General features: G+C 50.9%; 1 protein-coding gene across 1 annotated transcript; it reads left to right on the top strand.

Annotated features, from left to right (window-relative positions):
- The first annotated feature begins 1,070 nt into the window (after positions 1-1,070).
- Positions 1,071-3,451, top strand: SPINK4 (serine peptidase inhibitor Kazal type 4). The gene is made up of 4 exons (XM_059493138.1): positions 1,071-1,137; positions 2,111-2,145; positions 2,453-2,565; positions 3,280-3,451. Exons 1-4 carry the CDS (start codon positions 1,071-1,073, stop codon positions 3,332-3,334), a joined length of 270 nt encoding a protein of 89 aa, XP_059349121.1. The 3' UTR covers positions 3,335-3,451.
- Positions 3,452-10,222: the final 6,771 nt, after the last annotated feature.

Below are 10,222 nucleotides of genomic sequence, written 5' to 3' on the forward strand. Positions count from 1 at the left end.
AGAGAAGAAGGGAGGTGAGAACCTGTGAGGGAAGCAGCATGCAGACACCAGGGTCAGCAGGAGCTGCTCCAGGCACTGGAGCTGAGATTCCCCTGCAGGCCGTGGTGCAGGCTGTGGTGAAGCAGCTGTGCCCCTGCAGCCCATGGGGATTCACAGGGATGCAGAGATCACACACAGCCCATGGAGGTGCCCATGATGGAGCAGGTGGATGCCTGGAGGGGGCTGTGATCCTTTGGGAGACCCGTGGAGAGAGGGGCCCTGTCCCCAGGCTGGAGCAGCTTGTCCTTGGAGGGCTGCACCCCGTGGAAGAGTGACCAGTGTTGCAGCAGTTTTGGGAGCACTGTCTGTCTGTGGGAGGGACTCACATTGCAGCAGTTTTGGGGGGACTTCCACTTGTGAGACTGGAGCCATGCTGGAGAAGTTCATAGAGAACTATCTTCCATGGGAAGGGACCCCACAGTCTCACAGGGGATGGGCTCCTCTCCCTGTGCAGCAGAAGACCTCAGGTGATGAACTGACCAAAACCCCTGTGCCCTGTCTCCCTCACTGTCAGTGGGAAGGAGGGAAGAGTTGTGGATAAAGAAAGGTTTTTTTAAGGGCTTATTTTACTTCTCTTTTCTTCCTGATTTTGTTAGTAATAAATTCACTTTGTACCTCTAAGGCAAGCCTCTTTTGCCCTTGGAGTGTTTTCTGCCGTCCTTATTTCAACTCATGAAGCCTTCATGAAATTTTTCTCTCCTCTGGCTGCAGCAGGGAAGGGTGAGTGAGTGATTTCTGTGGCTGCCTGGCGTTGGGCCAGTGTCAAACCACAGCACCTGACTACAGTAAAAAGGGATTGTAAAGCAGCCTCCGATCCTGCCACCTGAAGCTGATGAGTAGAAAGCTTCAGGGGACAGCTTATCTTATGTGTGAGAGTGCCTAAGTGATCCCTTAGGGTGTACAGTCCAGCTGCTCCCAGCAGGAACAAAACAGTGCTTTTCCCAGTGTTCCTGAGATAAGGCTGTGCCCTCCTCTATAAAGGCAGCCACGAGCAGAGCGAGGTGCATGAGCAGGTCCTGCCTGAACTGACCATGTCTGGGAGAGAGCTGCTGCTGCTGCTGCTGGCGGCAGCAACGGCGACTCTGGTCGCTGCCGGAGGTAAATCTGCTCTGCTGCTGGAGGCTGGCTCATGGGCCGTGGGGTGGGAATGACAGATGGATAATGGGACAGAGGGGAATGCATGATAGGGCAGAAAGACCCAGAAATTCTGGTTTGGAGAGGAGGTGAAGTTAGGGCAAACAAACAGTGGCAGCATGGTGAGGAAGAGGGATTGGAGCGAATACGCCGTGCCTTCCTTTTTAGCAGTTTGTGTCAAGGGTTACAGGCTGGTTCATCAAATGTATTGCACTTGGGAGTGATCTGGGAGAGTCCACAGCTGCTGCAGTTCCTGCCTCCATGCAAACTGGCAAGGCTCTGCAAGAACAGTATGTGCTCAGCATATTTACGAGGGAAGCACCTGTTTATAGGCACTGGGAAGCCATTGCTACCTATGTGCAGGTAGTGCTGGTGCTGGAGCTGCCTGTGTGTGAGCCTTCATGCTCCCAGGACATTTGTGAACTGCACAGGTGGGCTGTGAACTGTTGCTACTGCTCTGTTTGCCCACCAAAAAGGAACCCACCAAATGCTGCTCTCCCTAGAGGCGGCAGTTGTCCAGCTGTGCAATATCACCAAGCCTCATCCTTCTGAGGATACCCCATGCCACATGCTGCATTGCATGGTTTCCCATTTCCTGAGCTGTGTTGGATGCTCCTTGGAGGTTCTGACCCAGAAACTGGGAGAGAGGGCTGTTGGGAGAGGGTTTAGGGGGTGGGAACAGCCATTCACAGCTTTGTCCCAGCCAGCTCAGCTGTGGATGGAGGCAGTGCACTGTGCTGCTGTCAGGGGGGTGGGAGTGGCATGCAGCAGCAAAGTGATTCCCCCTCATGAAACCCACAGAGCTGATTCAGTCCTGAATGGGCTCTGCACAACACTGCCTTCCCTTTGATTGGGATGTGATCCTCTGTCAATCTCTTGTGCTTCTGCCATCAGGCATGGGTAAATGCCACGCTCATGGGTCTCTGCTCTCTTTCAGGGGCAGAGCTGAATGAAGGGGCTGGCCTGAGAAGGGTAAGAGGCTTCTGGTTTTCTTTGTTCATGGCTTGAGCTGGGCATGCTTGATGTGCCTGGGAGAAAGACTGTTCCCAGAGATCATCCCCAGCTTCATGGCAACTGGTGTTCCAGCACCAAACCCACACCAAAGCCCAGGCCAAGGGTCCCACTGAGGGATTCAGCAGCCACTGCTCCTCTGTGGGCACGCACTACTCTGACAGAGGGAACCAGTTTGCCAGTGGCACTTGGTCCTGCCTGAGTGTTCTGGGGGGAAGAAATGGGTTGTGCTGGCACTGAAATGTGTGCTGTGTTTTCTCCTTTCCAGCCGGTGTGTGAAGACCTGGGTCACCTGCAGGCCTGCCCCCTCCTGTACTTGCCCGTCTGTGGGACCGATGGTAATACCTATGCCAATGAATGCCAGCTCTGCGTGGAAAAAATGTAAGCTCATGCCCTTGGCAGGGACCTCCTGGGTCTAATTTTGGCTGCCTGAAACTAGGTGCTTGTGAAGTACAGCCATTCAGGCTCCCCAGAGCCTGGGAAAAGCCATGGCAGGCTGCACTTGCATGGCAAATAACAAACTGTGTGCTGGGCTGCAGGAGGGGAGGGTTGGCCAGCTCGTCAAGCGAAGCTGCAAGGAAGAGCAGAGGAGCTGTACCCAGCCAGGCTGAGGAAGGGGATGGCTGGGGGGATCCAGCAGCAGCCTACAGTCGCAGATGGGATGGACCCTCAATTGTCTTGGTGCAGGCAGTAAAACAGGAGACAACAGCCACAAACAGCAGCCCCAAGAGGGTGAAAATTTGACACAGGCACCAGGTCAAATTGGTGGTGCACTATAGGGGTGTGAGGGGGGGTCTCCATTCTTGGGGATGGTGGTTGGTGCTCAGATAGAGCCATGGTCACAACAACCTCGTGCTAGGGACAGCCCTGCTGTGAGCAGGTCAAGCTGCAGATGCAGCACCAGTACCACAGGCCCTGGGAGGGCACATTCATGAGCCAGGATGTTGCAGTCACCTCAGCTCTTTAGACAGGAAAATGAGTAGGTCAATTTTGTAATAGTCAGCTCCATTCCATTTGATGGAATGCAGCCAAAATATGACTCATGGAATGGTGTTTTATTTTGATCTCTTACTCTTTTTTCCTATATTACTCTAGGAAAACCAGGCAAGACATCCAGATTTTGAAAGACGGGCAGTGTCAAGATACCTGAGCTTTCTGATAACTTTTCTGAGCCTAAAAACAGGTGATTAATTGATCCTGTGTGCTCTGTGTGAATTGCACACTTAAGCTAGCTATGGTGAATAATAAAATCGCATGCACAATCTTATTTCAACAGCACTTTTTTTATGCATGGCTGGAGGAAAACAGCATAAGCCAGTTCCCACCAAGAGCTACCAAAAGTGCACAGTCAAAACAATAATTTCAAATCCACATCACAAATTGGGATGCTCTGCACAGAGTATTATCTCACCCACACTCCTGCAAGAAAGGCCATGGGGGAGTAGCAAGAAATGCAGCTGTCCTGATGAAGAAGATGCTGAACAAGCACAGTGTTTTCTCTGTAAGAGTCAATTTAGTGAAGGGAAAATAAAGTTTCTCTGGCATGGGAGAAGATGACTCCAGGGCTCCCTAGTAAACTGTTTCACTGGTTCCAGAGCTGATGTAAATTGAAAATAGTAACATCTGCACTTCTCATATTAGATGTAATTCTGCTTTTTATCTAAGGCCTTTCATAGAGCATTCAGCTCAGATAATGCATGGAAGCATGGAAAGAGACTGAGCAGAGATGGTGAACACCAGGGATCCCAGACGTCTGCTCCAGCACTTGAGAAAAACCCCAAACTGAAGAATTTTCAGTTGCAGGTGGCTCCTGGTGTCAGAGCTATCATCTTTGAGATTGTGGCAGGGCTCAGTCCCACCAAGGTAATAGGGTCAGTGTGAATCAGCAGGCCTTGGGGCCTCCTCTGCTCTTTCATCTCCCACTTCTAGAACATGGGCACACACAACACCTGCAACAAGGCCATAAAACTTGAGCAGGCAAGGGCCCCCTTTGCTCACAGTGGCAGAGATCAGAGGGCTGATGCAGGGCTTGCCTCCTGAGGTCATTTCAGTCCCACACAAGATGTTGTGTTTGTACAGAATTACCAGCTGAGATTTTTGACCAGCTTTGAAGAGTGCTTCAGGGTGAGTTGAAACCTTCCAAGGACAGGTTGGTGCTCACCCACAGGAGGTCTTGTTGCTCTGACTTGCTGCTATACTAGTATCCCATACAGTTCTCATTTGCAGGCATCTAATAGGAGTCTGAGGTCTACCCTGTGGTAAAGTGAGCTCCCCAAAGTCAGTGGCCATCCTTGGAGTCTGGGAGATGTGCCAGTGTCTGCTATGACTATTGTGCTTGGTCAGCTGGAATTCACCCTCTCACCCAGTTCTGCACCTTGCTGGAGCCACCAGGTGGGACACCCAAAGCACCACAACGCACAACAAAGCCATTGCTGATGGATTTAATGCTGCAGCTGGAAATAGTATTGAGGAGCATAAACCAGCTGTGCTCAGTCAGATGGATGGTATCCACTATTTTCTGTCCCAGAGGCAGCTGCTGTCATCAAAATCTTTATTCTCCTTAGAAAGTTCTCTCCCAGGCTGAAAAGTTCTAGCCTCACTAATTGTTCAGGGTTGTCCAGAGCTTTGATTTTCCCTGTTTTCCTTTCCTGAATACTTTCTATTTCTGCAGAGGAGGGGACATGTGTCCATGGCTGGTGTTATTACCTGTTCATTTGTCCCAAGGCTCTGCAAGGCTGTTTGTCCCCTTCCAGTCCCCAAAAAACATGGAAGAGGTGGTCTGGCTGTGTATTCCTCTCTGTGTTGCCAATTCTTCTCTGCAGATCTTGCTGTCTGTCCCCTCTGCACCCTAGGGAAAGGCTTTGGTAGGGCCAAAACACATCCACAGTGAGCAGCACAAATCTATCGCTCACTTCTGTCCTGAGGTTTTCTGCTCCTGCTGCTGCCAACTCAGCCACAGGCAGGATTTATTTGGGCAGCTCTATGCCAGTTTTCTGCCAGGGCTGAAGGAAGGTTATGCCCAGCTTAGCATAACTGGGGCTCATTCTCCCCTGGGGTGGGTAAGTGTTCACCAGGGTCTCAGCTCCGTGCCGTGGCTTGAGCTGCACCCGCAGAGTGGCTGCAGCCCAAGAGCATGTGTGCTGTGTATGCCCTGAGAGCCACAACTATTTATGTGCAGAGGCTAGGAAAAAACAACATAGACCATCCAGAAGCTCTTCTGAAGAGGGAAACCACATGCCTCCAGCACAAAGTGGAGTGTTTATTCAGAAATTGCAGAACTAAAGTACAGACTAATAGGCCAGACCTGCAAGGTCAGAACATGGGCAGCCACAGGATGGGGTCAGTGTTGACTCTACACACAGCAAATTCAGAGGTACTTGTCCTCCCCAGGGGCTTGTGGATTTGGCTGTTTATTTCACATGGCTCAAAAGCAAGTGGCAGACCAAGGGAAAGGTGAAGGCAGTGATTGAACACTGCCACAGACCTCAGGACCTGTGCAAAACCAGCCTGGTGCAGAGAGCCTGACTCTAAAGCCCAACAGATCTTTCCCTGCCAAGGCCAGGTGAGACTCAGGAGGCAGCTGGTGGGCAGCAAGATGCCAGCAATGGCCTGAGCTGTGCCAGAGAGTGTGCATATGAATTTGCACTTTTGCATACGCTTTTCCCATTCAATTTATCTGTCTGTTTCTCATCTTCTCATGTTTCAGTCAAGGCAGGGAAAGAAAGGGATTATCTTCTTTCACAGGCACCATAGTTTGTCACACAGAGCAATGAGTAGCACACAGTGCTCCCAGAGCAGTGTGTTGCAAACAGGCAAGGTTCCTCAAGTCAGGGAGTGAAGGACAAGCCTGCTTCTCTGTCATTGTCCTGTGAGACAAAACTGGAAGAAGTGCCCTGACACCCTGTAAGAGTGGCAGCAGCACAGCTCCCCCAGCTGCCCATGTTGATCAGGGCTGCATCCATGACTGCAGGGAGAGCTATGTAGGTCTCTGGACAGTCCTTTGCAGTAGCCTTGCCAGATAGGGGGAACAGGTACCCTTGAGGCTCACAAAGACCTTTGACTTACACATAGATCCAAAGCCTGGTGTGGTGTCTACAGTGAAAGAAGTCCAGCCAAAGGCAGGATCCAGCCTTAGGAGTCCCTTGGACAAAACTTTCCCAGGACATTTGTGTGCTGAAAGCTGTGTGGTGGCATGGTGAGATGTACCCAGGGTTGGTGATGTTCCCCTACTGAGCAGCTCCAATGGCATTTGAGGAGTCTGTGACACTGGAGATGCTCAGGTTGCTGAACACTCAGCTGATGTCTTCCAGGGAGGGCCTCAGGAACTGAGGAGGCTGGACACATCAGTGAAAATGGCCCAGGGCTAGCTGAACTGAAATGTGGAGAGAAAGGGGAGGGAAGCAGCACTTGGCACACTGTAAAGCATCTACTGCATCATGTAGCCAAGACTGGCCACAAAATGCAACCCACTTGCACAAATATCTCTGCAGCAAAGGGAGTGCAGCTTTGGCCACAGCTCAGCCCCTCTACTTCAGAGCACAAACAACTTGAAAGTAGGTGATGGAGCCTGTAACTTCCTCATTGCTAACCATTACCAAAGTTTTCTGTGAGATATGGAAATTGCTCCCTTGGCATTTAAAGCAATTTACACTCGAGGGACAAGTGTCTTCTAGAGATTTCCCTCCTGAGAGATGCAAGTGCCAGCTCTGTAAGATTTTGAAGTCCATCTATTCCATTAAACACCTCTGAAGAACCTTGGGGCACAGTGACTCTTTCTTTCACAAATGCTCCCTTCAAAAAATGGAGAGACAAAATGGAGGAACAGTCACCAGGACTGGCTCGGCAGTGCCTTATGGCAAAGTTTTGCTGAGTCAAGAGTCACTTATCAGCCCTCACCAGGCTTTGGGGTGACTACGTAGATGGTTGGTGTGAGAAGCTGAGTTAGCCACAGCCTGAGCATGCGCCCAGCTCCTGTGGAGCACTGAAACACACAGGGATTTCCACCCTTCTTTCCATGCTTCACACCACCTGCAGGCAGCCCAGAATATAGAGTCATAGAATCATTTAAGACCATGGAATTTGACCATTAACTGCCATGTCCTGCAGGAAACCATGTCCCTGAGCACCATACCTACACATCTTTTAAATACCTCCAGGAACAGTGACTCCACCACTGCCCTGGGCAGCCTGGCATCCAACCTAAACCTACCCCAGAGCAATTTGAGGTAATTTCCTCTCATCCTATTGCTTGTTACGTGGGAGAAGAGATGGACTCCAGCAATCTACAATCTCCTATCAGGAAGCTGTAGAGAACAATAAAGTGTCTCCTCAGGTTCCTTTTCTTCAAGCTCAACAGCCTCACTCCCTCAGTCACTCCTCAGAGGACTTGTTTTCTAGATTCTTTGCCAGCTTCTTTGCTCTTCTTTGAACATGCTCCGAGCACTTCAGTTTCTCCACCTGGGATGGGGCAGCCCTGGATGTGTGTATAGACTGGGGAATGAGAGGCTAGAGAGCAGCTCTGCGGAAAAGGACCGGGTCAGTGGCAAGTTGAACGTGAGCCAGCAGTGCCCTGGCAGCCAGAAGGGGTGTGCACCTGTGCTGGGGTGCATCAGGCACAGCATCACAGCCAGGCAAGGGAGGGGATTGTCCTGCTCTGCTCTGCTCTGGGGCAGCCTACCCTCCAGTGCTGGGGCAGTTCTGGGTGCAGTTTTGGGTATAAGAAAGACATTGAGCTCTTAGAAAGTTTCAAAGGAGGGCAACAAACATGGTGAAAGGCCTTGAAGTGAAGCCATATGAGGAGTGGCTGAGGTCACTTAGTCTGTTCAGCCTGGAGGAGACTGAGGGGAGACCTCACTGCAGTTACACCTTCCATGTGAGGGGAAGAGGAGCAGCAGACACTGACCTCTTCACTCTTGTGGCCAGGATCTGATGGAATTGCCTGAAGCTGAGTCAGGGGAAGTTTAGGCTGGATAGCAGGAAAAGGTTCTTCACCCAGAGGGTGTTTGGGCACTGAAACGGGCACCCCAAGGCAGTGGTCACAGCACCAAGTGTGTCAGAGTTCAAGAAGCATTTGGACAATGCTCTCAGGCACATGGTGTGATTTTGTGGTGTTCTGAGCAGGAACAAGAGTTGTACTCAATGATCCTGCTGTGTCCTTTCCAGCTTAGCACATTGTGTGGTTCTGTAATAATGTCTTTTTTGTAATGAGGGACACAAAAACAGAAACAGTGCTCAAGGCCTGATATGTTTGCCCCTCCAAAAGCAATGCCTTTGCACAGTGAAGTATCCTGCCACGGTACAGTTCCCAGATGTCTGCATGACCAGGGTGTCTCTAGTGCTTTGCATCTTCAGACAGTGCTGGAACATGGACACCCTCACCAGCTTGGCACACCTTGTCCTCATTTGTGACTGAGCTACAAGAAACTATTCTGTGAATGACTTGGTAGCCTCACATCTCTTTATGCCATCCATGCTCCTGGCCCACCCTCCCATATCAGAGCCTTCCCATATCTCCTCTGCTGCCACCACCCTGTTGCTCCTTTTGGGGCTGTTAGACTTACCCCACCTCTCTGGAGGTACTGTGTAATCTGCAGTGGACACAGGGCACGAGCCCTAGAGTAAAGTGGTAACTCAGGGGATAAGCAGAATGGCAGCAGAGATGGCCACGGACCTCCAAGGTTAGATCTCAAGAAATCTATATGCATGAAGTTTCAAGCTCTGGAGCTTCCAGGGACCTAGAGAGAGATCCTGTTGAGAGTACAGGGTGTACACTAAAAATAAAAAAGGCTGGCAAAGATTGGAGGCAGCCAGACCTGCTCATCCCTGAGGAGCTGCTTTACTCAGGGCAAGTCCTCAGGCTGCTTGAGGAGGTAGGATCATCCCTGCCTTGTAAGGTAGCTGGGTCGCAGAGGACCTGGGGGTAGACACGCTATCGAGTCCTTTACCAACCTTTGAACCACTTCTGAATTCATGGTGGGCAGGGAGGGAAAGGGTTAGGGGCACTAGCACCTAACCAGTGTGTAAGTGGTTGAGTGTCTCATGGAAAAAAGTGCTGATAGCAGCTGAGTGCACTAGAAACTGGCTAAAGAGGCACCTCTGCTCCATCAGAGCTGTTACACACAATATAAGCTTGAGCTTTTCTGTGCTATCCTGGCATAAGAAACTATGAAGGCAGTTTTCAGGAGAGGCCAAGACACCCCCCTCATCTCACATGCACTGATCTAGGGGCCTGGCCATTCCCGCAGAGCAAAGAACAGGTTCTCAGCATTGAAGCCATTGTACCAGGCAGCAGCTTCTCCTTTGCAGGGATGCTGGCCCTGCAGATGACCTTGCAGGAGCCTGCAGGCCAGGCGGGGCTGGGGCTGCAAGGGGCTACCAGCAGCTAAGAACAGCCACTTAAGGAAATCATCCTGTGGGGGCAAGGGAACAGCTGGGTCTTCCCACTGGTTTTACTGGGACTGCCCATTGCCATTCTTGCTTCATCAGTGAAGTGCTTTGTTCATAGTCCTGATCCACCAGGGACTGGACCAAACAATCATTACGAAGTCCTCAACATGCACAGCCAGGCTGGCATGGATTTATTATTCTGTCTGGACCCCAGCAAGCTGGTGCAGCTCTTGGGCAGGTAACATGACTGTGACAGTCTCCATCCTTAGGGGTTTCCAAAGAATATGGCAACACAGCCATCCTGACCTTGTGAAGCTGCCAGTCCTGCTGTGGGGGGAGCTGGAGGATGTGCCTTCCTACCAGCACTGCAAGCATCCTATGCAAACACCTTCAGACAGCATGTATCCCATTTCTCAAGGGGTCCTTAAGGACTAACAACAGATCCCCGCATCTCACTCTGGAAAGCAGCACTGAGGCAGTGCCACATCCTGCCCTGCCATGTCCACTACAAAGGAGAGCTTTTGAGTCACAGTTCAGCAGCAGCAAACTTCCTATCTGACGTCGAATAATTTGCAGTATAAAAGCACTAACATATTTTGCAGTCCACACAGTAGATCCTGGACAGAGACTCACACACCTTTCCACTCTGATA

Source organism: Ammospiza nelsoni, chromosome Z (assembly GCF_027579445.1).
Source record: "Ammospiza nelsoni isolate bAmmNel1 chromosome Z, bAmmNel1.pri, whole genome shotgun sequence".
In the NCBI taxonomy this organism is placed as follows: Eukaryota; Metazoa; Chordata; class Aves; order Passeriformes; family Passerellidae; genus Ammospiza; species Ammospiza nelsoni.

Bases quoted from the DNA above. Each gene is read 5' to 3' on its own strand.
- SPINK4 (XM_059493138.1), top strand. From the start codon at position 1,071: ATGTCTGGGAGAGAGCTGCTGCTGCTGCTGCTGGCGGCAGCAACGGCG. The intron at 1,138-2,110 runs GTAAATCTGCTC...GCTCTCTTTCAG, and splicing joins GACTCTGGTCGCTGCCGGAG to GGGCAGAGCTGAATGAAGGG. The intron at 2,146-2,452 runs GTAAGAGGCTTC...TCTCCTTTCCAG, and splicing joins AAGGGGCTGGCCTGAGAAGG to CCGGTGTGTGAAGACCTGGG.